This window comes from Zootoca vivipara, chromosome Z1, assembly GCF_965207765.1.
Source record: "Zootoca vivipara chromosome Z1, rZooViv2.hap1.1, whole genome shotgun sequence".
Taxonomy (NCBI): Eukaryota; Metazoa; Chordata; class Lepidosauria; order Squamata; family Lacertidae; genus Zootoca; species Zootoca vivipara.
Genome location: NC_142583.1, coordinates 53,010,987 through 53,034,892, shown reverse-complemented (window position 1 = coordinate 53,034,892; position 23,906 = coordinate 53,010,987). Strand labels below are relative to the sequence as shown.

Genomic DNA, 23,906 nt, shown 5'->3' with positions numbered 1-23,906 from the left:
AAGCTAAAATGACTTTTCTGAATTTCCTCTCTCCGCAGTTATAATTGGACACCCCGAGGTATTCAGTTCTCAGTCACAATGATCGCCACTCACCTCTGTCATTTTAGATCACCGAACTGACAGCCCAGGCAAATTTTGAATTGATTTGTTATCAGGTGGTCGATAAAGAAAATGTAATTACGGCCTGCCAACTCCTATCTGCATCAATAAGAAATGGGGAATCGTGCTTCCAAAAAGAGAGCAAAAGTGGCCTTGCTGACTTGGCAGTGGAAAAAGTGAGGTGGCAAATTAGTTCGTCCTGACTTCTAATGATGCCACCTATCGTCCCGCTTTGGCTTGCGTGGAAGTCGAGTTCACCAGAATTACGTTCTTGCTGGCAAAGCACTAACTCAGTAAAAACAGTACTCATTCTCATCTGGGATGAGGTTTAATGGAAAGAGAGTTGCCTACGGCACAGAATAGCCATTCATTTGGTGCCTAGTCATTTGAAGCTAACTGTAAAAAGAAAGATATAGAACAAAACATCCCATTGTGAACCACACACACACACACACACACACAACCCTACCAACAATCCCTGAGCCTTCCTCCTAAGTGAAGTGCCCTAATTGATGCCTTCCAGATACCAAAAAGATGTTTAAGATCTCTTTGGCAGCTCAACGGGACAACTCAACCAGGGGATTTCAACAACAAATATCCAACTCAAGCTGCTTTTTAGACTGTAAGCACATGTGCAATCAAAGGATCTTTGAAACCACAGATTTATGTGTGGTCAAAGCAATTTATGAGGAGGACTTTAAGCTTGGTTTGTGGAAGAATAATGAATTATTCCAAACGTCACAAGAAAAAGTGTAAGAAACAGTAACAATGAAAAACTCAACCACAACATCTTATTTACACGCTGCCCATCTGACTGGGTTGGCCCAGCTAGTCTGGGCGGCTTCCAACAAACTATAAAACCACAGTAAAACAACAAACATTAAAAACTTCCATATACATATATATATTCAATAGAGATATTGAAGTGTATTTATTTTCTGAAGTGTACATCACTCTTAGAAGGATGTGGGCCTCTGTACTCACATTGGGCAGTATCCAGGGTTAGTAATACTCTGAGTAAATCCATTGACGGTCCATAGATTTCAAAGGGTCTAACTTGAACTGTGACTCACATTAGATTATCACCCATTGTGAGTTGATTCCATAGAAAGTACCTGACTGGCCAATTCAAAAATCTGTATAAGCAGCAAATGGTACAGTCCTCCCTGGACTGTACAATCTCAAAATGCCAAATGGGAAACCACATTAATTCAAACAAGATAGATCTAAACCACCCTTCCTACAGGAAGGGCAGTATAGCCCAGGGTGGGTCACAATAAGAGGCTACAACAATATGCAATGACATGATCCGAACCGCAAAACCAAACCATCCTCCTGGCAAACTGGGAACATCCCCTCCCTAGTGCAGTTTAGGGCATTCAACACCTTTCGTAGAATCATAGAGTTGGAAGAGACCACAAGGGCCATCCAGTCCAACCCCCTGCCAAGCAGGAAACACCATCAAAGCATTCTTGACATATGGCTCTCAAGCCTCTGCTTAAAGACCTCCAAAGAAGGAGACTCCACCACATTCCTTGGTAGCAAATTCCACTGCCGAACAGCTCTTACTGTTAGGAAGTTCTTCCTAAAGTTTAGGTGGAATCTTCTTTCTTGTAGTTTGAATCCATTGCTCCGTGTCCGCTTCTCTGGAGCAGCAGAAAACAACCTTTCTCCCTCCTCTGTATGACATCCTTTTATATATTTGAACATGGCTATCATATCACCCCTTAACTTTCTCTGCCTAAGCCGTTCCTCATAAGGCATCGTTTCCAGGCCTTTCCTCAGAAGTGTTTCTTTTTCTTTGAGGAAAAATACCGTAAGCGGCTCACGCAAATGTCAACCACCATAAGCTTTAATAATAAAGATAACTGTAACAAAAATAACGTAATGAGAGAAACTCAATACAACAATATGAGGAAAGTCTGAGGCAAGAAACAAGGAGAGACAAGTTTCTTAACTGAAACTTAATGGAACACCCTGAAGGGAGGAGATAATTCCAGGGCGTCCACACAAGCCCCGCCCACCAGATACCAAACGTTCCACTGATCAAATCAGGCCCCAGTGTTTTTCTTACAAGGTCCAGCCGTTAGGATACAGTCCAGAGTCAAACCTGAAGCACAGTCCCTCGAGGTCCACCAGCCTCCAAGCCAAGGTCCATCAACGTGGGCAGACACAGCACTTCAGCTCTGCTTCCCTTTGTGCTTTGCCTGCTGATTGCAGCATCTGTACTTGATGAGGCAGGCGACCCTCACCTGCTCCAGCTGAGGAATCAAACCGTCCTTCCAGAGCTAGCGAGCCCCACCTGGCCAGCTAGGGAGCTGGGCTGTGGGTCCTTGCCTGCCTCAGACTCCCAGAGCACCTCTCCCGCTGCTCTCTATGCCTCAGAGCCCACTGTGTTCATGCAGACAGGGGCTCCTCTGGCTCTGGGTCCAGCTGGCAATTCTTCCTGGGATGTAAATTAGATTGGTGTAATGTATCAGGAGTAAATAGGGCAGTTGCTAGTGCCCATCTCTCCACTTCTACTTGGCACTTCTATGAAGCTTTGAACTATCATCTACAGGTAGTTTATCTACACAGATCCTGTGGATGGAAGGGAAATGTCATTAACACACAGGCTGGCAGTAATTCCTGGTCTCTTTGAGAACTGTGCATTTCCTGAGTTCGGATCATTCTTTGGTTACTTATGGGCAGGGGTTGGGGAGAGAGGTGATGTTCTTACACATCATCAAGGGCACAGCTCGGTCCTGTATACCTGAAGGAGCGTCTCCACCCCCATCATTCAGCCCGGACACTGAGATCCAGCACCGAGGGCCTTCTGGCGGTTCCCTCATTGCGAGAAGTGAGGTTACAGGGAGCCAGGCAGAGGGCCTTCTCAATAGTGTAACGCCCTCCCAGCAGATGTCAAGGCAATAAGCAACTATTTTACTATTAGAAGACAACTGAAGGTGGCCCTGTTTAGGGAAGTTTTTAATGTTTGATGCTGTGCTGTTTTTAATATTCGGGTGGAAGCCGCCCAGAGTGGCTGGGGAAACCCAGCCAGATGGGCGGGGTATAAATTATTATTATTATTATTATTATTATTATTATTATTATTATTATTGCCCAGGAACAAGCCAATCTCCCCAAGTGAGTGGTTTCCTGCATGCATGTTCCAGACTCAAAAACCAGCAGCAACACCTCTGCTGAATTCAGTCACTGCCAGTCAGTGTAGACCAGCCTTCCCAATTTTGGGTCTCTAAATGTTGCTAGACTACAGTTCCCATCAACCCTGACGGGGCTGATGGGAGTTGTAGTTGGGAAACTCTGGTGTGGACAATACCGAGCCACATAGACCAATGGTCTCACTCAGCAGACGGTAGTTTCATATGTGAACTAAAGCAAACACTCCCATAGTTGCATGCAGATAAGACATCCCATAACATAACTGAACTGTGAGTCCAGTGTAACCTCCAGTTATCCTAGAGTTAAACAGTGGCCATTGACAGATGTTCAGAACTCCAGGTCAACCCACACATCACAAGACATCTTATGGTACACCACAGTTCTTTCTTGGGCAATTCCTCAAGTCTACTTCATTTCATTACTCACCGTTCTACAGATCAATGCCAGCGAGTTGTTCTTTCTACCCTTTTCTGTCTTGTTTAGATGGTTGAGCCTGTAAATAACTGGCGTGTACAGAACACTGGCTGTAGAGGCGTCCGGCTGACTTTATTGTTGATTTAATGTAGAACACATTCCACTGACTTCGGTCAGGACCACCCAAGTATTGGTGGTCAATGAAGCCCTTCTTAGAGTATTTATTAGGTGCATACTGACCTAAGCTGAACCACAAATCTTTATAAGAACTTACTTTTCAACTCCAGGCTACGTAAACAAAATCAAAGTCAATTGTGCAGTCAAGAATGCACAATTTTGTTTGCATTAACTAAGAAAAGATATCTGATAGTCCATATGTAGCTCTGCTGTGGCACATCAATTCCAATGGAAATATTTAAGAACATGCCCAACACTTTCAAATCAGTGGTTTTAAAATGCTTTTGACTGGAGTGTGCCCTTTACTTCGAACATATTTATATACTGAGCTCAAGGTGGGGTACATGGCTCCCCATTTTTACCCTCAGAACAACCCTGCGAGGTAGGGTCAGGCTGAGAGACAGTGACTGGCTCAAATTCAGCCAGTGAGCTTCAGGGTTCGATTCCTTACTCAACCATGGCCTCCCCGGTCCAAGTCCAACACTCTATTACGCCACACCTTAAAGAACTTAGTTGGTCTTTAAGGTGCTACTGAAGGAATTTTTTTATTTTACTCTATTACGCCACACTCGTTCTTTTTCACCCTTGTAGCTAAAAATTCACAAGGATTAAAAACACATTTTTATGCCATATTTGAAACGAAACTAAAATTTTAATTGTAGACAACTCCCTGTTTGCGTGTGGGGAGGGGTACGTTCCGGGTCACTGCGCACTTGCATGAAATCGGAAACCCATTGAAAAAGACTGAAAATACCCCGTTCTGCCCTGCCCCCATCCCACTCTTTTAGGGACATCTTTATGACATTTTCGGGTCACTTCTGGGTTCGGCGCTGTGCGCGTAATTGCGCACAAATAGGTCACGCCTAAAACAGGAGTAAAGGTAAAGGTAAAGGGGCCCCTGACCATCAGGTCCAGTCGTGTCCGATTCTGGGGTTGCGGCACTCATCTCGCTCTATAGGCCGAGGGAGCCGGCGTTTGTCCGCAGACAGCTTCCGGGTCATGTGGCCAGCATGACAAAGCTGCTTCTGGCGAACCAGAGCAGCACCCGGAAACGCTGTTTACCTTCCCGCCGGAGCGATCTCTATTTATCTACTTGTACTTTGATGTGCTTTCGAACTGCTAGGTGGGCAGGAGCTGGGACCGAGCAACGGGAGCTCACCCCGTTGCAGGGATTCGAACCGCCAACCTTCTGATCAGCAAGCCCTAGACCTTGTGGTTTAACCCACAGCGCCACCTGGGTCCCTGGAGTTGCCTGTACTAAAGTGCAAAATTTGTGACAGGGCTGTTTCAGAGTTACTTATGCCAGCACATTTGGGTACAACTGCTTTGAGGGGGGTCATGGATGGTGAACAATGGCTCGGAGAAGGCGATAGTCCTAACTGCTCTGTCTAAAAAACAAAATAAAAGTGGAGCAAGGCGGAAAAGACAATCTGCTTTGTAAAGCACACATAGGGGGGTTGCAGTTATTACCTAATGGTAGACCTGGTTAAAAGTGTATTTTAGGTAACAATCTAAATTTTTACGCGCGCACACACACAATACCACAAAGAGAATGTAAAATCACTGCTTTTATTTACATGATAGAAATTTGCACAGCACATGTAGACTCGTATCTTTAGAATCCATTTGGTGATATTTTCTCTTGCATGTTTTAAAAAAAATATGTGTGTGTGAAAGAGAGAGAAAATGAATGTGTGTAAAGAAGATAGATAGATGGCACAGACTGACTTCAGGGAACGCTCATGATCACTGCCTGAGAAAATGCCACTTATCAACTAAAAGAAAAAAAAACAGAACAAATATTATTCATTACTAGGCTGTTCATTAAAAGGACAGAATACTCAAACGCAGACCACTGCTGTCTGTGTATGAATCAATATATAATTATTTGTTCAGTTTATAAATTGCTTGCTGCAGAAAGTTTCTCTAAGCAACTCAGAAAATGTTAAGAACATAAAGCACAACATCAGGAACAAGCATAAAGGGGCAGGGAAACAGACATGTTTTTAATTTCTAGCAGAAGCCCCCCCCCTCCAAGTTTGTGCCAACCTGATCTCACAGTCATGCTAAATATTTATGTTTAACAGATGTCCAGCAGTTAGCAATGTTTACAAGTAGCAAGAAGGAGCAAAGACGCTGATATAATGATATATGTTAAGTTGCATAAATACAATATATTTTGAATTTCCTTTAAGAAGAATTCCAGTTCTAGAGGTGGTGTGCAAACATCTCATGCCATCATTCCAGAGTTTCGGGGGGGGGGGGGATACCCTACTTGCTCAGGTCACAGAAAATAGGACCACAGGACACAATTTCACAATCATATTGTTTTCAACTAGAACAAAACTGTATGTGACATTGAACAAGGGTTGTAAATTTTCACATGCGTGGCTGATAGGCAGGCTTCAGCTGTGGGATGAAGAAGCCTGGATAAATGGGTCTTACCTTCTTTGGAAACAGGATAGTTTTCTGCAGGGGATGGAACCTACAGAAAGAACAGTCAGTTGTATTTATTTACTTTGCATCACCAACGTGCAAAGCGAGATGTCTCTAATCCAACAAGCTTATAAATCAAAAATTCGACACTAGGGGAAACTAGGGAAGGGGAGACAGCGGTCGACAAAAGGAGAACTTGCAATTATTTAAGTTACATACACTTAGGGTTAACTGCAAAACTTGGAGGCTGAGCTGAAGGGTTCATGCACACACAAAAAGGGGCTGACTTTGAGTAGGGATTTTAAAAAGAAACAAGCTTACATTTCATTTACTAAAAAGGCTGCACTGAAAGGCACCATACTTTTAAAGCACATTTAAAGCATGTGCTATACATTCTGAACATGCACTACTAAGCATTCTGCTGTAATCAAAAGTGGGGGAAGACGAGTCTCCGAAAGCTTGGATTAGATTCTTCATAGAAAACAGAAGCTTCCTTGTACGAGCTGCATCTGTACAACTGCCATGACTCAGTTTACAAAATGGGCACTTTAGCGCATTAATAGTTAAAAATCAGCTGGCTAAATAGCTGGGAACACTCCTGGGGGCAGCGGAAAACTCTCGACGTAACTGATGCAATCATTGCAGCTGGCAAAGCCCGTTTATAAACAGATCAGAACGCGAGGCTTCGTTTTTAGGATAAAAGCAGGCTCTGATATTTTTAGCTCCTCTGCTTAAGTTTTTGTGTTCTTAAAAAAGAAAATGGAAACATGTGGATGGTCCGAAAATAATCTTTTAAATAATTCTCTCTTTCTAACACACACACACACACACACTTTATCTTTTCCTGCAAGATACACTGAATTACACAAGGCAATAAAGTATGCTCTTTGTGATTAAGAGTACAGTATACTGCTGCTAGTCAATGAGCTTTACACTAAGTGCTAGTACCGCATGGCAACAGGGCAAATCAAAGCCAGCACACAGAGTAAGCGAGATACAAATGGTCCACCTTGCTATTATTCAGTATTAGCGAGATAGAAAATCCAGCATTATGGAGCTTTCAGAGAAATAAGTAAAGAGAGAAATACATTCACTGCATTGAGAAGACTGGTAATAGAATTACTCAGATTGAGAAATGGCAAAGAAAACAGTACTTAAAGCTGCAAAATATTTTTACCCCTTGCCACCTAGATTCCTGGTCCCCCGTTCGCTCCATCACACACAAACACTCTACCTGTGTTCTCCATTTAATTTTCAAGCCAGGTCTTTCCTTTGTTTTACACCTCGCGGCACGTTTGGAAATTTTATGCTTCAATTAATGACATACATTTAAGAATCGGGATGTTAAAAAAATTCCCTTACAGACTGCACAAGAGCTTGGACTTCCTCTCCGTTGCAGCAATACGGACTGGACTCCAGCAGGGTGTTGGTGCTGAAAACAGAACAGAATTACCAACAACTGGGTCAAGTGCTATGTCAGAAAATGTGAACAGGAAGGAACATAAGAAGCTGGTGTGTACTCAGAGCAGTTTAACAATTAAACCCGCTTCCTAGGGAACTCTGGGAATTGTGAGAGGAATAGGAGCCTCCTAACAACTCTCAGCACTCTTAACAAACTACAGTTCCCAGCATTCTTTGGGGAAAGCCATGACTGTTAAAAGCATCATCATAGTGCTTTAAACGTCTGGTGCAGATGAGGCCCTAGAATGAGCAAAGTCAAGAAACGCAATATATCCTCAAGCAAAAGCCAAGGTTTCCCCCTTTTTTGTGTGTGAGCAAAATTACAAGTGGGAGATTACAGGCCAATTTATTTTTGAGCCGTTACTACGGTTTAATTACTGAATAATCTGCGGGGCTCATGCGGTTGTGACTTAATTATTTTATTTAAGTGAAATTGCCAACAAAGGCGGTACGCAGAAGTGATCTTCAGGAAGAGAAAGGCAACCACCGTAATAAAAGCCACCCATGTCAATTGAGCATTAATTCACACTGGATTTCAACAGATCAGTGTGTCAAGTGAATGCTTACCATTTTATGGCGCCTCCATCAGCCTTTTTGTGAAGCAAAGCCTTCCAATACTCATGAGTGGACTGAATGATTTCAAAAGCAAATGCCTGTTTTTTAAAACAAATGACAATGAGGTGTGATTCCACCCCCTCTTTAAAATCAATGTTACATTGTATGATTTGCAAAACAAAACAGGAACTCAAAAAACACTTAAGACTACAGGGTGAACAAGAGCTTGGAATGTCCCAATACATTTGCTAAGCCACTTCCATTCTAAAAATAAGAAGCTGTAACTTCCCCCAATTCAGACCAAACATTGTGGAAACTTCCAAAAAAGCCCCCACTGATCTGCTCCCAAAAAAGTAGGGGGGGGGACACACACCAGGAATGAGAAGGTGCATTTCGTAAGAATGGAATGGCCTGAGCACAGCTATGTTTCATGCAGGCCATGGGAATGAAGCCATATTTGGGGGAAGACTAACCCCTCTTAGCATTCCCAGAACCGTTTTGAGAAGCCTCTCCAAGCCAGAGTGAAAGAATTCAGTTCATGCCTTGGCTCTGCTCTAGGCAAAGCTTTTCAGCAGATGCTTAATATTTTAAACGCCAGCTGTTTTGGCAACGGCCCTCCCTGGACCTCAGTAAAACAGTTGGAAAGTGTCTAATTAAGGTCAGTCTGAGAATATAACTGAGACTTGGGAGTTTCCCCCAACCTCAAAGAGGGAGAACGCTGCAGACCGTCAATGAGCTTACAACAATGCACTTTGGGAAAGGGGAAGCTTTCAAACGACCATGCAATTATTTGGAAGTTGCAGGCACTGGGAAGACAAGGTGGGTTTTCTTCCAAAACATCCTAAGTTACAGCAGCAGAATTGTCTACAAGACTAACTGGACCCATTTCTTGTTGCTGTCATCACAACCTTTCGAAATCTTTATAACCCTGACAACTGCTGACCACAACAAGCCAATGGCCCATTTATTTCAGCATCCTGTTCTCACAGTGGCCACCCTGGGGCTTGTGGGAAAGCCACATGGAGGATTCGAGCACAAGAGCCCTCTCTCCTCCTGTGGCTTCCAGAAACTGGTACTCAGAAGCACTGCTTCCTCCAACTGTGGAGGCCATCATGGCTAGAGGCCATCTTCTCCAAGAATTTGTGTCCTCCTCTAAGATAGCGGCCATCACTGTCTCCTGTGGGAGCAAGTTCAATAGTTTAAAGAAGTCCTTTCTTTTTATCTGCCCCAAATCTTCCAGCTATCAGCTTCACTGAATGTCCCCAAGCTCAAGGATTATGAAAGAGGCGGGAAAGCCTTCTCCACGTTCTCCATGCCACCTCTATTATGTTCCTTGCCTTGCTTGCCTTTCCCCCTAAACTAAAAAGTATCAAATGCTGTAAAATTTCCTCAAAGGTGAGTTGTTCCATCCCTTTGACCTACACTCCTGCATATGAACACAAATACAAAGACATTTCCGCACATGCACATAGCCTTCCCATCACCACCAATGGATCTGTTGAAAAAGGCAGGGTTTGAACCCTCCCCACACTCCAGCACTGGAGAGGAAGAAAACACCGTCTTGTACTCTTACAGAACGAGATCAGAGACGAAAGATCACTCAGAACGTTCTTCAGAGATCCTCCATAGGAAGATAAAGAGCTCTTTTATAATGATAATAATAAAAAGCACCCTCAACAAGACAGACAGGGAGATTTATTATCTGGCAAAACGGAGTGATAAAACTGGAGAGAGGGGAAGGGCTGGAGGGTCACTTCTTGTGGCTTGGCGGGCTAGATTTGGCCCACACCCTGTGTGTTAACTACTTCTGCTTTAGTCCAGCTAAAATCAATTGGGCACATCAGCACAGACTAACAAATGTTAGAGAGGCCCAGGCCCTGCAGATGTTGATGGACTGCCTTTGTCATCCCTGACCCGTGGCAATGGGGAGCTTGAGTCCAACAACACCTAGATCCCCATCCCTGATTTGAAGACAAAAGAAAAACACGTGCTGCAATATAAACTATGCAGGGATCTGCAATGAGCCCCACTCTTAATTCCTACAGGGTCCTATCAGGGCTCCCCAAAACCTAACTCATCCATTTCTCTCCTTCAATTCATAACTTCACAGAAGTGTTGCCAGAGAGAAAATTGGGCTGGGCAGAGTGGCCAGGCCAGTGGTTTAGTAGGCTACAATTCAGCTGCACCAAAGTCAGAGGTTTCTACACAATCCATTTCTCTCTGTCCCCCACAACCAGGAAAGCAAGAGGCATCATCACACTGCAAGGCCACATTCCAGACAGCCAAAGTCACTTGAGGGTGGTGAAGGAGGCGTGACTTGGGGGCAGTCCTGAGGGTTGGTCAGAGGGACTTGGAGGGCCGGAGGTTCCCCAGCAGCATTTTCAGAGTCCAACATGAATTGCTAGTATTGGGGAGACTTTTACTAAACTCTCATCCAAATATTGAGTTTGGAGACTACATGGTGAGGCTCAATGCTTCTTGTTCCATAGCTGAGCATGGAACTATAAAGGTGAAATATCAGGTGTACATTTTTAACACAAATAAAAGTTTACTTTATTTGGAGATTCCCACCCTTTTTTGCATGAGATTCCAGAACTCTTCCAAAAGTTTTATTCCACAGAGTACAATTCCAATGAGAACCATTAGCAAATCTGTCGTCTTTCACAAGGAAGTACCTCACCTTGTCTTTAAATGTGCCATTAAAAGCAAACTGATTTTCTGGTTTCCCGTCAGGAACTTTATATAATCTGAACCAGTCAACTGTAGCTTCAAGATAACCTGGCTTGAACTTCCGGACATCATCAATATCTGCATAGGGTTAGAAAAACAGGTGTTTATACTTATGCACAAAATAGCGCTATATCCCAATTTGCCCCAACTCCATAGGGTCTAAAATCTCCCAATGTTCGCATGGGTAGACTGAGGAGCAGATTTGGGCACCCTCTGCATGGGCTTCAGAAATATACCCACTCCCGAACAATCCCCCATCCTGCTCTCCGCTGTGCCCAATACTCATAAGGCACTGTGAACTATTGACCCTTAGTTCCAGCTTATCAGCGAGCGGTACTGAGGATACTTGCCTTGCCCTGGGCACTAGTAACCTACGCTATGCTACTGAGCAGCAGGGAGCTAAGACTGACACACAAACAAAACTCCCTGGCAAGCCTAAAAGTGTCTCCAAGGTGAATAATGGACTCTCTTCCTCCATAGTGAGGAGGTACCATCACTCAACGGCAGAGCACACAGGAGATTCAAGGTTCCTGATACAAAGTCAAACCACTGGCTCATCTTGCTCAGTATCATCTACAATGGATGGCAGCAGCTCTCCAGGGTTCCAGACCAGGATCTCTCCCAACCCTATCTGGAGAGACCAGGACCTTTTGCATGCGAAGCATGTCCTATACCACTGAGACACTGCTCTTCTCTGGCATCACCAGTTAAAGGATAGTGAAGAACAGGGAGAGGGGTGTTCTGGGTGTTTTTGGGCTCCTTCCCCACCCCCTCAGCCCCAGCGAGATCTTGGAGAGCTGGTGTCAGTCAAAACAGACAACGCTGGGCTAGTTGGATCACTAATGTGAATTGGCGCATGTTTCTGATGAACACATGGAAGCAGCCTTGAGCAACTGAATGCCGGTTCCCAACTCTACCGGGACTGGCACCAAGAGAAGCAATTTGTACATAACTACTGTGTGTGTGTGTGTGTGTGTGTGTGTGTGTCCCCACATGAGTGTGTGGGCATTTTCCCTCTCCCTTTTTCTTTCTCTAGCAAAGCTAACACACCCAATTTGCAGCACGCATTCAGGGGGAAAAAGCCTGTGGGAAGAGGACATATGTTTTTAATGACATCTTCTAAACATTTACAGGAAGCACCACTTCAGACCATATAAAGGCATTTGCAATGTTTTGCAGTGGGGGGGGGGGAAGCTCACACACGTTTCATGCTGCTCAATATTGAATGTTTATTCAAATTCGCTCCAAAGCATTCATAAATCTTCCTTGTTGCTCAACGTGTTGAAACACTATCTGTGGAGGACCAATACAGTACGCAAAGGTTCTGGTTTTGCACCTGAAAAAATCCCTGAGAACTGAACACTAACGGCAATAATATAGGTCCCAGAGCAGGTTACAACATGAAAGCACAGCTTAAAACAGGCATCCCCAAACTTCGGCCCTCCAGATGTTTTGGACTACAATTCCCATATTCCCCGACCACTGGTCCTGTTAGCTAGGGATCAAGAGTGTTGTAGGCCAAAACATCTGGAGGGCCGCAGTTTGGGGATGCCTGGTTTAAAACAACTTGCGAACACAAAACCAGGTGGGTTCTAACAATATACACACCTCAAGTGTCTAAAAGCCAGGGTAAAGCGGTGTATCTTTAGAATTCACAAGATGTACAGTGAAGGTGCCAGACACACCTCCGAGGGAGTTCCACAATTTGGGGCTGCCATTCAGAAGGCCCTCTCCCATTCCCCAGGCCTCCAAAGGTACAGGAACTATCAAGATGGTCCTTCGAGAGGGCCTTTCAGACAGGCCTAAGTCGTTTAGGGCTTTAAACACTTAACAAGAGCATCTTGAAATGGGACCAAAATAAACTTGCAACCAGTGTAGTTGTTTTAAAATAAGGGTTATGTGATAGAAACCCAACAAATCTTCCTGCTGCATTCTGGACCCATTGACATTCCCTCGTCATCTTCAAGGAAAACCCCACATAGACAGCATTGCAATAATCCAGAGCATGACAAGTCATCCCTGTCCATAAAATGTCGTAACTGATGGACCAACTGGAGTCCCTTAAAAACTTGGAGGAAGTTGCTTTCAGGTTGAAAATAATAAAGATACGTATTCCCCCCAAAATGGCAGCTGTTAATATTGCGATTATCACAGTACGTACTTTAAGCGTTTCATTTCCCTCCAATTTCACTGTTTACAATTCTCACCTGCATCCACACGTAGCTCAGGTTGACGCTTCATGCATCTGAAGAAGTGGACTCTAGTCCATGATAACTTATGCCATAATAAATTATCTTACTCTTTAAGGTACCAAACATCAACATAGTAACTAGAACGGTGGGTATTATATATACTGGAAAGAGTCACGCCATTAAAAGATTGGTTAGGAATTCTATGTCACGGATTCAAATGCTTTCACACGTCACAAAGCAACTCAGATCTAACAAACACAAACTCAAGCCAATTTTTAACCTCTTTAGCTACGATGGCTTTGACCCCAAACACTACAAATTGTAGCTCGGTGGGCAAGCTGAGAAAGTTCTGCTTGCAATCTTCAGTGCTCTATAGAGCCTCACAACTCTCAAGGTTCCTAACAATGACAGTGAAAACACAGGATGTTTGTAGATTAGATGCAATGGGTGATTTAACAGGGAGGTTAAAAATGCTTACTATGAATCTTCTGTGATTCTGGGTCATCCACACTGAGAACAAGGACCTTCCAGTCAGTTTCTCCTTCATCAATAAGACCAAGAACTCCAAGGACCTTCACCGGAACCACCTCACCGAGCGTTCGAACCTTAAAAGCACAGAAGAAGAGCTTCTGAATTAGAAGAGTACTGCAAAGAAGAAAGACTCCACGATTGTGTGTTTTTTTTTAGCTGCATCGGAGTTTCTTTCCTAGGTATGTTAATTTTCCAGCCTGCTTCTACCACATCACTGGTATTGTTTCACCTCCCAAGGTCTCAGCATCGCTCCCTCTAATAGCAAATTCAAGTGCCAACAATACTAAAGCTAAAATGGGGTTGAGAGAGGTATTAGGGTGCTGAAGGAACCCCAAGGTTTGCAGGAGTGCAAACAAACAAACACCACCTATTCATTGCAGATGCTTAGTGGAAACAGAGCGTAAAGCATCATCTGGAATGGAAAAATGGAAAACCGGAGGGATGAAGGAAAATGTCTTGCTGGACTTCTTTGTGCTTTTACAGCTAGCTTATACAGGTAGCAAGCTGGCTAGAACCCTGTATAGGTAAAAGGAAACGCTGTGATATTTGGTTGCAGGTACCACAGGGACGCAGGTGGCGCTGTGGGTTAAACCACAGAGCCTAGGGCTTGCTGATCAGAAGGTCGGCGGTTCAAATCCCTGTGATGGGGTGAGCTCCCGTTGCTCGGTCCCAGCTCCTGCCAACCTAGCAGTTCAAAAGCACCTCAAAGTGCTAGTAGATAAATAGGGTCCGCTCCAAGCCGTTTCCGTGTGCTGCTCTGGTTCACCAGAAGCGGCTTTGTCATGCTGGCCACGTGACCTGGAAGCTGTACATCAGCTCCCTCAGCCAATAATGCGAGATGAGCGCTGCAACCCCAGAGTCGGTCACGACTGGACCTAATGGTCAGGGGTCCCTTTACCTTTAACTTACCACAGAGCTAAACTAAGGTTTTGATCCCTATCTCCCAGTTGGACTGCTGCAGCCTACTCTCCTACTTCATAATAGAAAATAAACAGTTGAAACAGTAGATTAAAATCTAGAGCAAATAGTTAACACAGACCTGGGAACCAATTTCGCAGACGTCAATGGGATCGTTGTCACCACAGCATCCTGTGCTATCATCTTTGTGATTGGGATCTTCCCAGGTCTGTTGAAAGCATGGAAAGATCTTAAATTTAAGCTCTGGTGATCAACATTTGCCTTATTCCTGGTCCATACAGGTTACAAAGATTCCAGAAATAAAGAGCCATGCTTCTTGTGTGGACTAGGTTTAAGAGTGGCTATCATTTCCCTTGAGATCATGGCATATGGGTGTCACCAACAAATAATACAGGGGAACCTGTGGCCCTCCAGATGATGTATGGCTCCAAGTGTCAGGTATGGTAGGAGTTTGAGTCCAACAATTTCTGGGGGTGAGGGGCACATGTTACAGGGTGTTTGGCTAGGGTAGAGATCTGGGTCAAATCTTCACTCTGCTGTAGAAAAGTAACAACCCGCTCTTATAAGGAATTGTGAAGCTATAATCAGGATGGGTGTGTGTGTTTTGACATAAAGTCCTGGGCAAAAATATAATGAATGAAATATCAGTGCGAAGGAACAGATCCATATAACGCACAGATCCATATAACAGCAGTTGTCCCACCTCCACTTTGATGCTATTCACCATCTGCCCAAAGTTTTGAATATAACATAAATGCATTGTGCAGAAAAAAACCCTGGGCATTAGCCTGGTTCACACATGACATTAAGCCATGGTACACGTTAACCATTATTAAGGATAACCATAGTTAACAGAGTATAGTTAAAACTGAAACATCTGGCAGACAATGATTTAAATCTTGGTTTATTGGGTTCACCCATTAAAGGAGGAAAAGCCAGGAAACTCGCTCTTTGTTGTGGGTCTATAGCTTTGGGGACATGACAACTCCTTAACCGTAATTGAGGAGGAGGTCCAGTCTCACACAAAATGCCAAGATGAGGATAATGTTACCTAAGTTTTATAAATCGGCTACAAACGTTGGTTAATGGGCAACCTTTAACCAGAGTCGATAAACCATAGTTAAGCTACTGGACTGGGTTCACACATGATGCTAAGCCATGATTTAGTAAACCATAGTTTAGTAGTATGATAGTCTCTTAATCTGAAGAATTGCGAGTTTAAGGCCCATGTTGGGCAAAAGACTCTTTCACTAATGACCCTTGTGGCCCCTTCCAACTCTACAATTCTGCATGAACCAGACCACTATGAGCCTGCATGACTATATTCCCAGAAACACATACATTCTGCTTTTAAATACAGATACTTCTCAAAACTAATGGCAAATATTGTTGCATAACATCTCCCCAGCCCTCTAGCCAATGCACAAGCCTCCTGAACACCTTTGTTTTCCATGCAACCACTTTGCATTCATAAAAAATTATAAGACTTATGACTAGACTTTGCTGAGACGACAGAAAACTTTCACAGAGAGAGAGAGGGGAAAAACCACAATACCTGAGGGAAGGCACCGTAATTCCAAATATAGCCCTTATGGGGAAAGATATTTGCTACGTATCGCAGCTTGCCCTGCTTTACATCTTGCTTAATGGGATTCAATGGCTCCTTTGTGGCAATCTGGAACATGTTGCAAAATGGAGAGGAGAGATTTGGGAGGGGAGGGGAAAGGAGGGTTACTGTAAAATGATTCAACTGGTTATCCCCATAGAGTACAACACAACAAAGCGTCAAGCTTTATATATTTGCCCCATCTCCCAAAGTGAGGGAAACAGTACATTGAACATATTTATGGTGATAAAAATATTGGGGTGGGTTAGGGAATTCCCTTGACATGCCAGGCCAAATGATATTAAGTGCATCTTTCCATTTAAGGGATGCTTTATTCAAAATGCTGTTTAGGGTGTGTTCAAGCCAATTGACAACTTATATATCTTATACTCTCCTCAATCCTTTTCGGGACCTGAAGATGCACTGCCACAAACTTTTGCCAAGTTCCAATTGTATTACTTTTTTGCAAGCTGCTGTCCATGGTTACCTCCATTTTAGCATTCGTCCAGCGAGGCACTTCTACAACCATGTTAAGTACAACCTTAACAGAAGAAGAAAAAGTGGGTGGGAAGGAACAACTAAGAAATTAATGGAAAACAGACACAAATATACAGAGAATGAGCACAGAGCAACCATGGTTATTATCATACTCTTCAGGGTCAAAGGAAACACAGTGCTAGCTCTCTGCGGGAAATGGCTGGCCAGCTGGGAGCCAGCCTTAAGACTTCATGCTTGCTCATCACAGTCCCTTCCTAAACACGGTTAGAGCGGCCCATTGGCCAATATGGCCCACCTTCAAACAAAGACCACATTCACACCATACAATATTACAATACCACTTCAAGCAGTCATAGCTTCCCCCAAAGAATTCTGGGAGGTGAAACTCGGAAAATTAGAATATCATCAAAAAGTGCATTTATTTCAGTAATGCAACTTAAAAGGTGAAACCAATATATGAGATAGATGCATGACATGCAAAGCAAGTTATGTCAAGCCTTTATTTGTTGTAATTGTAATTATTTGTCGTTAGGCGGGTCAATTGTAAATGGAATGTCATTTATGAAATGTATTCACGATGTTAATTTTTGTATTATTGTAACTATTTGTTTTCTTACTGTGGAATTTCCAAAAGAAAGCATTTGTAAAAATTAAAAGAAAAAGAAAAAATAATAAGTTGCATTACTGAAATAAATGCACTTTTTGACGATCTAATTTCCCGAGTTTCACCTTTAATAAGTTAACGGTGCTGTGAGTTGCTGCAAACCCACAATTTCCCTTATAGAGTTCTCAAGAGTTCCCTGTAAAGAGGCATTGTTTGTTGAACCACTCTGTGAGGGGAATAGGCCTGCTAACAACTCTCAGCACACTTAAACTGCAGCTCCCATAATTCTAGGGGTGGGGGGTGGGGGGGAGAGAAGCCATGACTGTTTAAAGTGGTATCTTAGTGCTTTAAATGCATGGTGTGGATGTGGAATCAGGCTAGCTGAATAAGGTGATGGGGTCAGTGAGGGAGTCAAGTTGACTGTACCATTACAGGCCATGGTGCGTGTGTGGCTGTGTCCATGTGTGCTGTTTCTGAACGCTCTTCCACCTAAAAACTATGCATAAACTAGAAAGCTAGCACACAAGGGGAAAAGATGGCTCCTCTTCATTCTGAAATGTGCTTCCTACAGAAATTTACCAGGCCCTCTCTGTCAAATTTGTAAAAATAGCTATGAGGTGGCTTTGTGGTACAGCCTTGCACCAGCCATTTTGCCTACAGCGATGAGTTTCTTTGCATGGATCTACTTTTTCAATCATGAAGGACCATTCCAAGATTCAGATTCCCCCGTGTTAAGTAGGACTGCCCATGAATTGACGACACTTTTCTGGAGCTTCATTCTGCAGCACGAACACGCCCGGCTACAAACATGTGGGCAAAGCTCTAATATAATAAGCAGGGCCTAGCAACCAGGCGATCAAGAACTAATGGATTAATTTGCCATGCTGGTCATCTAGTTCATCATCACAGGCGTGGGCAGAGATGCTCAGCTGGTCACATCACTGGTGTTAATGGTATGTAGAGAGGGAGGGGGAAAGTGCTGTGAGATGCTGGTGAGGTGCAAACATACCAGCAGAAGCAGCAGGCTGGCTTTCCCAGTGTGTCTGTACCGCATGACCCTCGCAGCTGCCTCTCCCCCTCTACCTCTCCACAAACAGCCATGACACTACCAACCAGAGGTATAAATCTATGCAATCATCAAAATTGCTGTACAGTGGTGCCTCGCAAGACGAATTTAATTCGTTCCATGAGTCAATTCGTCTTGCGAAAAAGTCGTCTTGCGAATCACGGTTTCCCATAGGAATGCATTGAAATTTCTTTTTTTGCCCATAGGAACGCATTAATTAAATTTCAATGCATTCCTATGGGAAACTGTGATTCGCAAGATGAATTTTTCGCAAAACGAATTCGTCTTGCGAGTCACCATCAGATCGCAAGACGCATTCGTCTTGAGAAAAATTCGTCTTGCAAGGCATTCGTCTTGCGAGGTACCACTGTATTTGACCAAGCAGTTTCTTCCACTGATGCCCCATGAAAGCAACTCAGATCTGCCGGTCACTTTCATCATATAAGGCAGTCTTCATGGTCTATGGCTGCTGTTTGCCAGATGTAAACATCCCCTAAAATTAAACAATTTCTTAGTTTACACCACACTCTGTCTATAGATGTTTCACAGGGCCCATAGAAATACTGATAACCAAGGTACTACCTAAAACTATAGCTATCTTCCAAAAAAATATTGCTAGATGCAGGAGGATTTACTTTAAAAAAAAAGTTGCCCACTTAAAAGAGACACAAAAAGGGTGAGGACTTTCAAGTGATGACATTTGTATCTTGAAACATTTGTCTACTGAAATATGAATTAAATTCCATCTGGAGTGGTGGCAATGACAAATACAGGCTTTGCTGAAATATATGAATATTTAATTGAGACCATATAGTGGATACAAGACAAGAAGTGTAGCAAAATCCTCTTATTGATGCCCAGAATTATTGCACCCTAATTTTCCTCAACCCTGGCTTGAAGGCAAGGAACTGAACACATCAGACAACTGCCTTTAGTTTTTAAGAGGCCCCCCACATTTCTCCTTCCCCTGCTAAACTAGGTACAGCAAATAATCTCAATAAAGGGCTCTGTGATCATACCTCACTTTCACTGTTCTTTGATCTCTTTGCAGGAATCTCCTTATCCTGTACAGGAAAATATAAAAATCAGTGTGAATACACAAGGCTAACTCGTAAGGAGACAAGTCTAAAAAATGGTGCCAAGTGATAAAGTGGGTTGACTGAACACTATCGAATGCAGGTGTCAAGCTCAGCAGCAGAGTGTTCAAAAATATTATGAGTTTGCTGGCTAATTGCTGTGAATAGGTCTGTCACTGTGACTTTGCTAACTACATTCAACACCTTCCTCCCCCCAAAAAGTTATTTAAAGGTTGTGGATATTTGTTGAATGAGCAACTCATCTACAGTAGGAGTGGGGAACCAGCAGGGCCGGCCCTACGGCCAGGCTGGGTGGCGCAGGGCACCACGGCGCTGGCCCGCCAGGAGGGCGCCGCGAGCTGCGCCCGCCCGCTGGCCGGCCGGTCCGCTGGAGGGATCCGTCGCTCCACGGCGCCAGGGGCGCTTAAGACGGCCCTAGGAACCAGCATCCCAAATGCATCCCTCTAGGCCTCTCAATCTGATGACTTCTGCTTGCACGAACCTTGAGAATTTTTGCCTAACTGGAATGCATCCTGGGGTTCCCCATCCCTGAGATGTGTTGATCTTTGAATTTGCAATTATTTGTAACCATGAGGATTGCTATAGAACACACTATCCTGGTCTCTTCTTGTAAAAAATAAAATGCTATATAAAAAAAGAAAGAATGGATCGGCAGACTGTCCTATCTTCCAGAATAGGAAATCCTCATTACTGCAATTCTTGCAAATAATTCTAGACTTGGTGCTTCTTTGACTACTTCTGTCCCAAAACAGAAAATACATTCTCAAAAACACATAACACAGTTAAGGCGTAACGAATTTGTGTATTGAATATTCACTTTTGCTTCTCACATTTAAAATACATCAGATGACCACGAGGAAGAGGATTTTAGTAACAAGTGGACCACACAAGTTAGCCCAAAGCAGGCCCTGACAGATCACTGCAATTAACGAGGTCTCCTGACCTCCATCTACCAGTGCAAGACCACAACTCAAATGTCACTGATAATTTCAGAATTGATGATATGTGGGTGAAATCAAAATTTGGCTGAAATGATTTTTTTCTCCTGACAATAAAAAGTTATGACTATAAAACTAGTTAAGTTAATAGTGAGAGACTCATTCTTACCTTAAAAGATCTCAACTTCCAGCAATTTCAACAAATAAAGAGTGTTACATGTGTTAATTACCTCATTTGATCCAGCAAACAGAGGAATGTCATGGAATGGGGAAATGTATTTTCCCTTTGAATTCTCTACAAGATTAAACAAAACGTTATAAGCACATACACAAATGCAGTGTATACAATTGCTTGCATCTTTATTGGTAAAAAAAACCTAGTTTGTAGTTATTCAGCTAAAAACTCCGCTTGCTCAGCTAAAATCCTGGCAATACAATTTTAACCACCTCCTCTTCAAAGCACAAATAATTCACATTATTGTGGCAGAGAACTAGTTTTCAGCTTGCTTTAAAAGCTGGGTTGCTTTCCTGCTCTACAATCAGTAAGCAATAATATACATTCAAGCATACCTAGAACATTGCCTCCTCTCCCACCTCAACACCATGATTTTCAGATCTAAGAAACCAATGATAAAAAACCCAATTAATTCAATTAACTTTCTAGATAATAGGGTAGCAGATCCTAGCAACCAGTGTACCTGAAGGAACATCTCCACCTCCATCGCTCTGCCCGGACACTGAGGTCCAGTGCCGAGGGCCTTCTGGCGGTTCCCTCACCGCAAGAAGCAAAGCTACAGGGAACCAGGCAGAGGGACTTCTCGGTAGTGGCACCTGCCCTGTGGAACGCCCTCCCACCAGATGTCAAAAAAAAACCTACCAGACTTTTAGAGGACATCTGAAGGCAGCCCTGTTTAGGGAAGCTTTTAATCTTTAAGAAATTAGTGTATTTTAATATTTCTGTTGGAAGCCGCCCAGCGTGGCTGGGGAAACCCAGCCAGAAGGGCGGGGTATAAATAATAAATTATTATTTATTATTATTAGTGTTAGAACTTGCCAACATTTCACCATTTGATGGATCATTCCTTACAAACAGTGAGTAAATCACAAAGATCTGTACCGCTAACGTGCTATAGGAAGTTACAGGTAGGTAGCCATGTTGGTCTGCCGTAGCAGAAACAAAATAGAAAAATTTCCTTCCAGTAGCACCTTAGAGACAAACTAAGTTTGTCATTGGTATGAGCTTTCGTGTGCACGCAAACGTCTTCAGATACGAAGGAAGGTGCTATAGAAAGGTGTTGCTGCAGTGATTTACCTGCTCTGTGTGCCTATGCAGATTCATTTCATCAGATGGTGGAGGAGATTTATGGTACACATAAATGTATGAAGTTACCTTCATGGGAGGCTAGTCACTAGGTCAACACTGGGGCAGTGCCCTGTCAGTATTTTTACTGCTGCATTGTTTGCGAGTCTATAGTACCTCTGCAAGCGAGGAGGTACTATAATGGAGATGCCAGTGGTTGAATGTGGGACTCTCTGCACGCAACTCATGCACTCCAGCACTATGGCCCCCCATGGGACTTTTAAACCAGGAGGGCTGCTGTACATCTGCTCTGCAAATGCAGCAACACTTACCGGGCACACTTTGCAAGGATGAGAAAAGTGAGCATTCAAAGTGTGTCTTTGTTGGATCAGGCCAATGGCCCATCTACGGTAGCAGAGTATCCTATTCTCAGTGACCAACCAGACACCTGTGGGGAACCGGCAAGCAGGACCAGAGCACAAGAGCTTCCTGCAATTCCCAACAACTGATACTCCGAAGCTTACTGTCTCCGACTGCGGAAGCAGAGCAGGGCCAACATGGCTAGTAGCCAAATGGCCTTATCCTCCAATACACCCTTGTAGGATGCTACAAGTGACCGTGGCTCTACACTACCTGCACCCCTGTATGTAATATGTTTGCTATTTGCGCTTTGTAGGGTTATCGGTTGTTCAGATCCACAGTTACGAAGAGAGTTCCCTGTCGCTGTGGCATGCGAAAAGTGATTGTAAGAGCAAGACAGGCTACGCACCCAAATTCTGAATTAGGTTTTGTTTTTCGTAATTTAATGATAACGTAAAGCTTGAGCCTCGCCATGGCAGATTCCAGTTGGCACCCGAACATGAATCACTGCCCCCTCCCCCACCCGCACAGCAGACATTTCGATACGAAGCTTCAGCAACCACATTCTCCAAATTGACTCACTACTAGGAAACGCAACAGTGGACTAGATTAACCTCTGATCTGATCCAGCAAAGGATCTTAAATTATAACCAGTCGGCACCGGGAAAGGATTCCTTTCCTAAACGCCGCTCTAGGACGCCCGGTAACTCATTACGCGTTTAGAACTACTGTACAATCAGAAGGGAAGGGGGCGGAACCACCCTGTATTATTATTATTATTGTTGTTGTTGTTGTTGTTGTTGTTGTTGTTGTTGTTGTTGTTGTTGTTGTTGTTGTTGTTATTAAATTGCTCTTAAATTCCACCCATCAGAGAAGGGAGGGAGAGGGGCGGGCGTTCGCTAGGCGCTGAAGCCCCGCCCTAGAACGCCATGTAACAAAGATCAAACCAAGCGAATCTGCCGGCAGCGTTCCATAGAACGCCGGCGCGTTCGAAGGAAGCGTCACCGCTGCTGCCCACGCGGGTCCTGCCGAGCGACTACTTACTAAAGTAAAGGCGGAAATCGGGCGAGTGGAGCTGCCCCCGCTGCTCCGTGCCGTACTGAGCCATGAGGCCGCCGTGCGAGCGGCAGATCAGCAACCACGGCTGCAGAAGCCGCGCCGGCGTCCCTCTCCTGCACGAAGAGCGGTGGCGCTGAACCGCCCAAGGCAGCCACAGCAGCCGACCCAAGCCAGCCCCCGCACGCATGCTTCGTGCTTTCCGCTTCTCCGCGCAGTTCCTCTCGCGGCGCAGCGGGTGGAGCTTGGAGCATGCTCAGCAAACGGCCTTGAAGTCGCAGCCCGGCCGGTTTTGCCAGCAGCCCGGTTTTACCTCTCGGTTAATTAGTAGGAAACGGGCAGCGAGCCAGAAACCGGGAATGGGGCTTGTGGGTAGTCCCGCGGGGGCGTGAAACCCGCAAGGCGGGGATCTGGTTTATCAGCCTAGCCCGAAGGAGGGCAAAACCCGTCCCTTCCCCGTAGCTCTACAGTTCCAGTACTGGAGTTCGGAGGGAACCAGGAGTTCGGAGGGAATTTACTTCCGAGTAAACATGCAGAGAGACGGGGTGCTGCAGTCCTAAGCACGTTTACCTAGGAGGAAGTCCCCGGTAACAGTACTATTTAATTAGTGCAAAACTTAACGTTAGATCGGGTTGCACTGTGCTCTGTTTCTGCATTTCCCGAGTATGAGCAACCTCAGTAAATAGCAAAATGAGTTGAAAACAAA

General features: G+C 44.2%; 1 protein-coding gene across 1 annotated transcript; it reads right to left on the bottom strand.

Moving 5' to 3' along the window:
* Nucleotides 1–5,407: 5,407 nt before the first annotated feature.
* Nucleotides 5,408–23,630, bottom strand: PPA2 (inorganic pyrophosphatase 2). Its single transcript, XM_035113438.3, has 12 exons — nt 23,189–23,630; nt 20,715–20,779; nt 19,469–19,513; nt 16,769–16,822; nt 16,231–16,350; nt 14,797–14,883; nt 13,705–13,831; nt 10,985–11,112; nt 8,317–8,402; nt 7,651–7,720; nt 6,298–6,337; nt 5,408–5,627 (listed from the first exon to the last, which is right to left on the bottom strand). Exons 1-12 carry the CDS (start codon nt 23,388–23,390, stop codon nt 5,599–5,601), a joined length of 1,053 nt encoding a protein of 350 aa, XP_034969329.1. The 5' UTR covers nt 23,391–23,630; the 3' UTR covers nt 5,408–5,598.
* Nucleotides 23,631–23,906: the final 276 nt, after the last annotated feature.

Excerpts from the sequence above, each read along its gene's own strand:
- PPA2 (XM_035113438.3), bottom strand. The coding sequence starts at position 23,390 with ATGCGTGCGGGGGCTGGCTTGGGTCGGCTGCTGTGGCTGCCTTGGGCG. Across the intron at positions 6,338-7,650 it reads TCCAAGCTCTTGTGCAGTCT|GTTCCATCCCCTGCAGAAAA; the intron begins GTAAGGGAATTT and ends TTCTTTCTGTAG. Across the intron at positions 5,628-6,297 it reads CTATCCTGTTTCCAAAGAAG|TTGATAAGTGGCATTTTCTC; the intron begins GTAAGACCCATT and ends TTTTTCTTTTAG.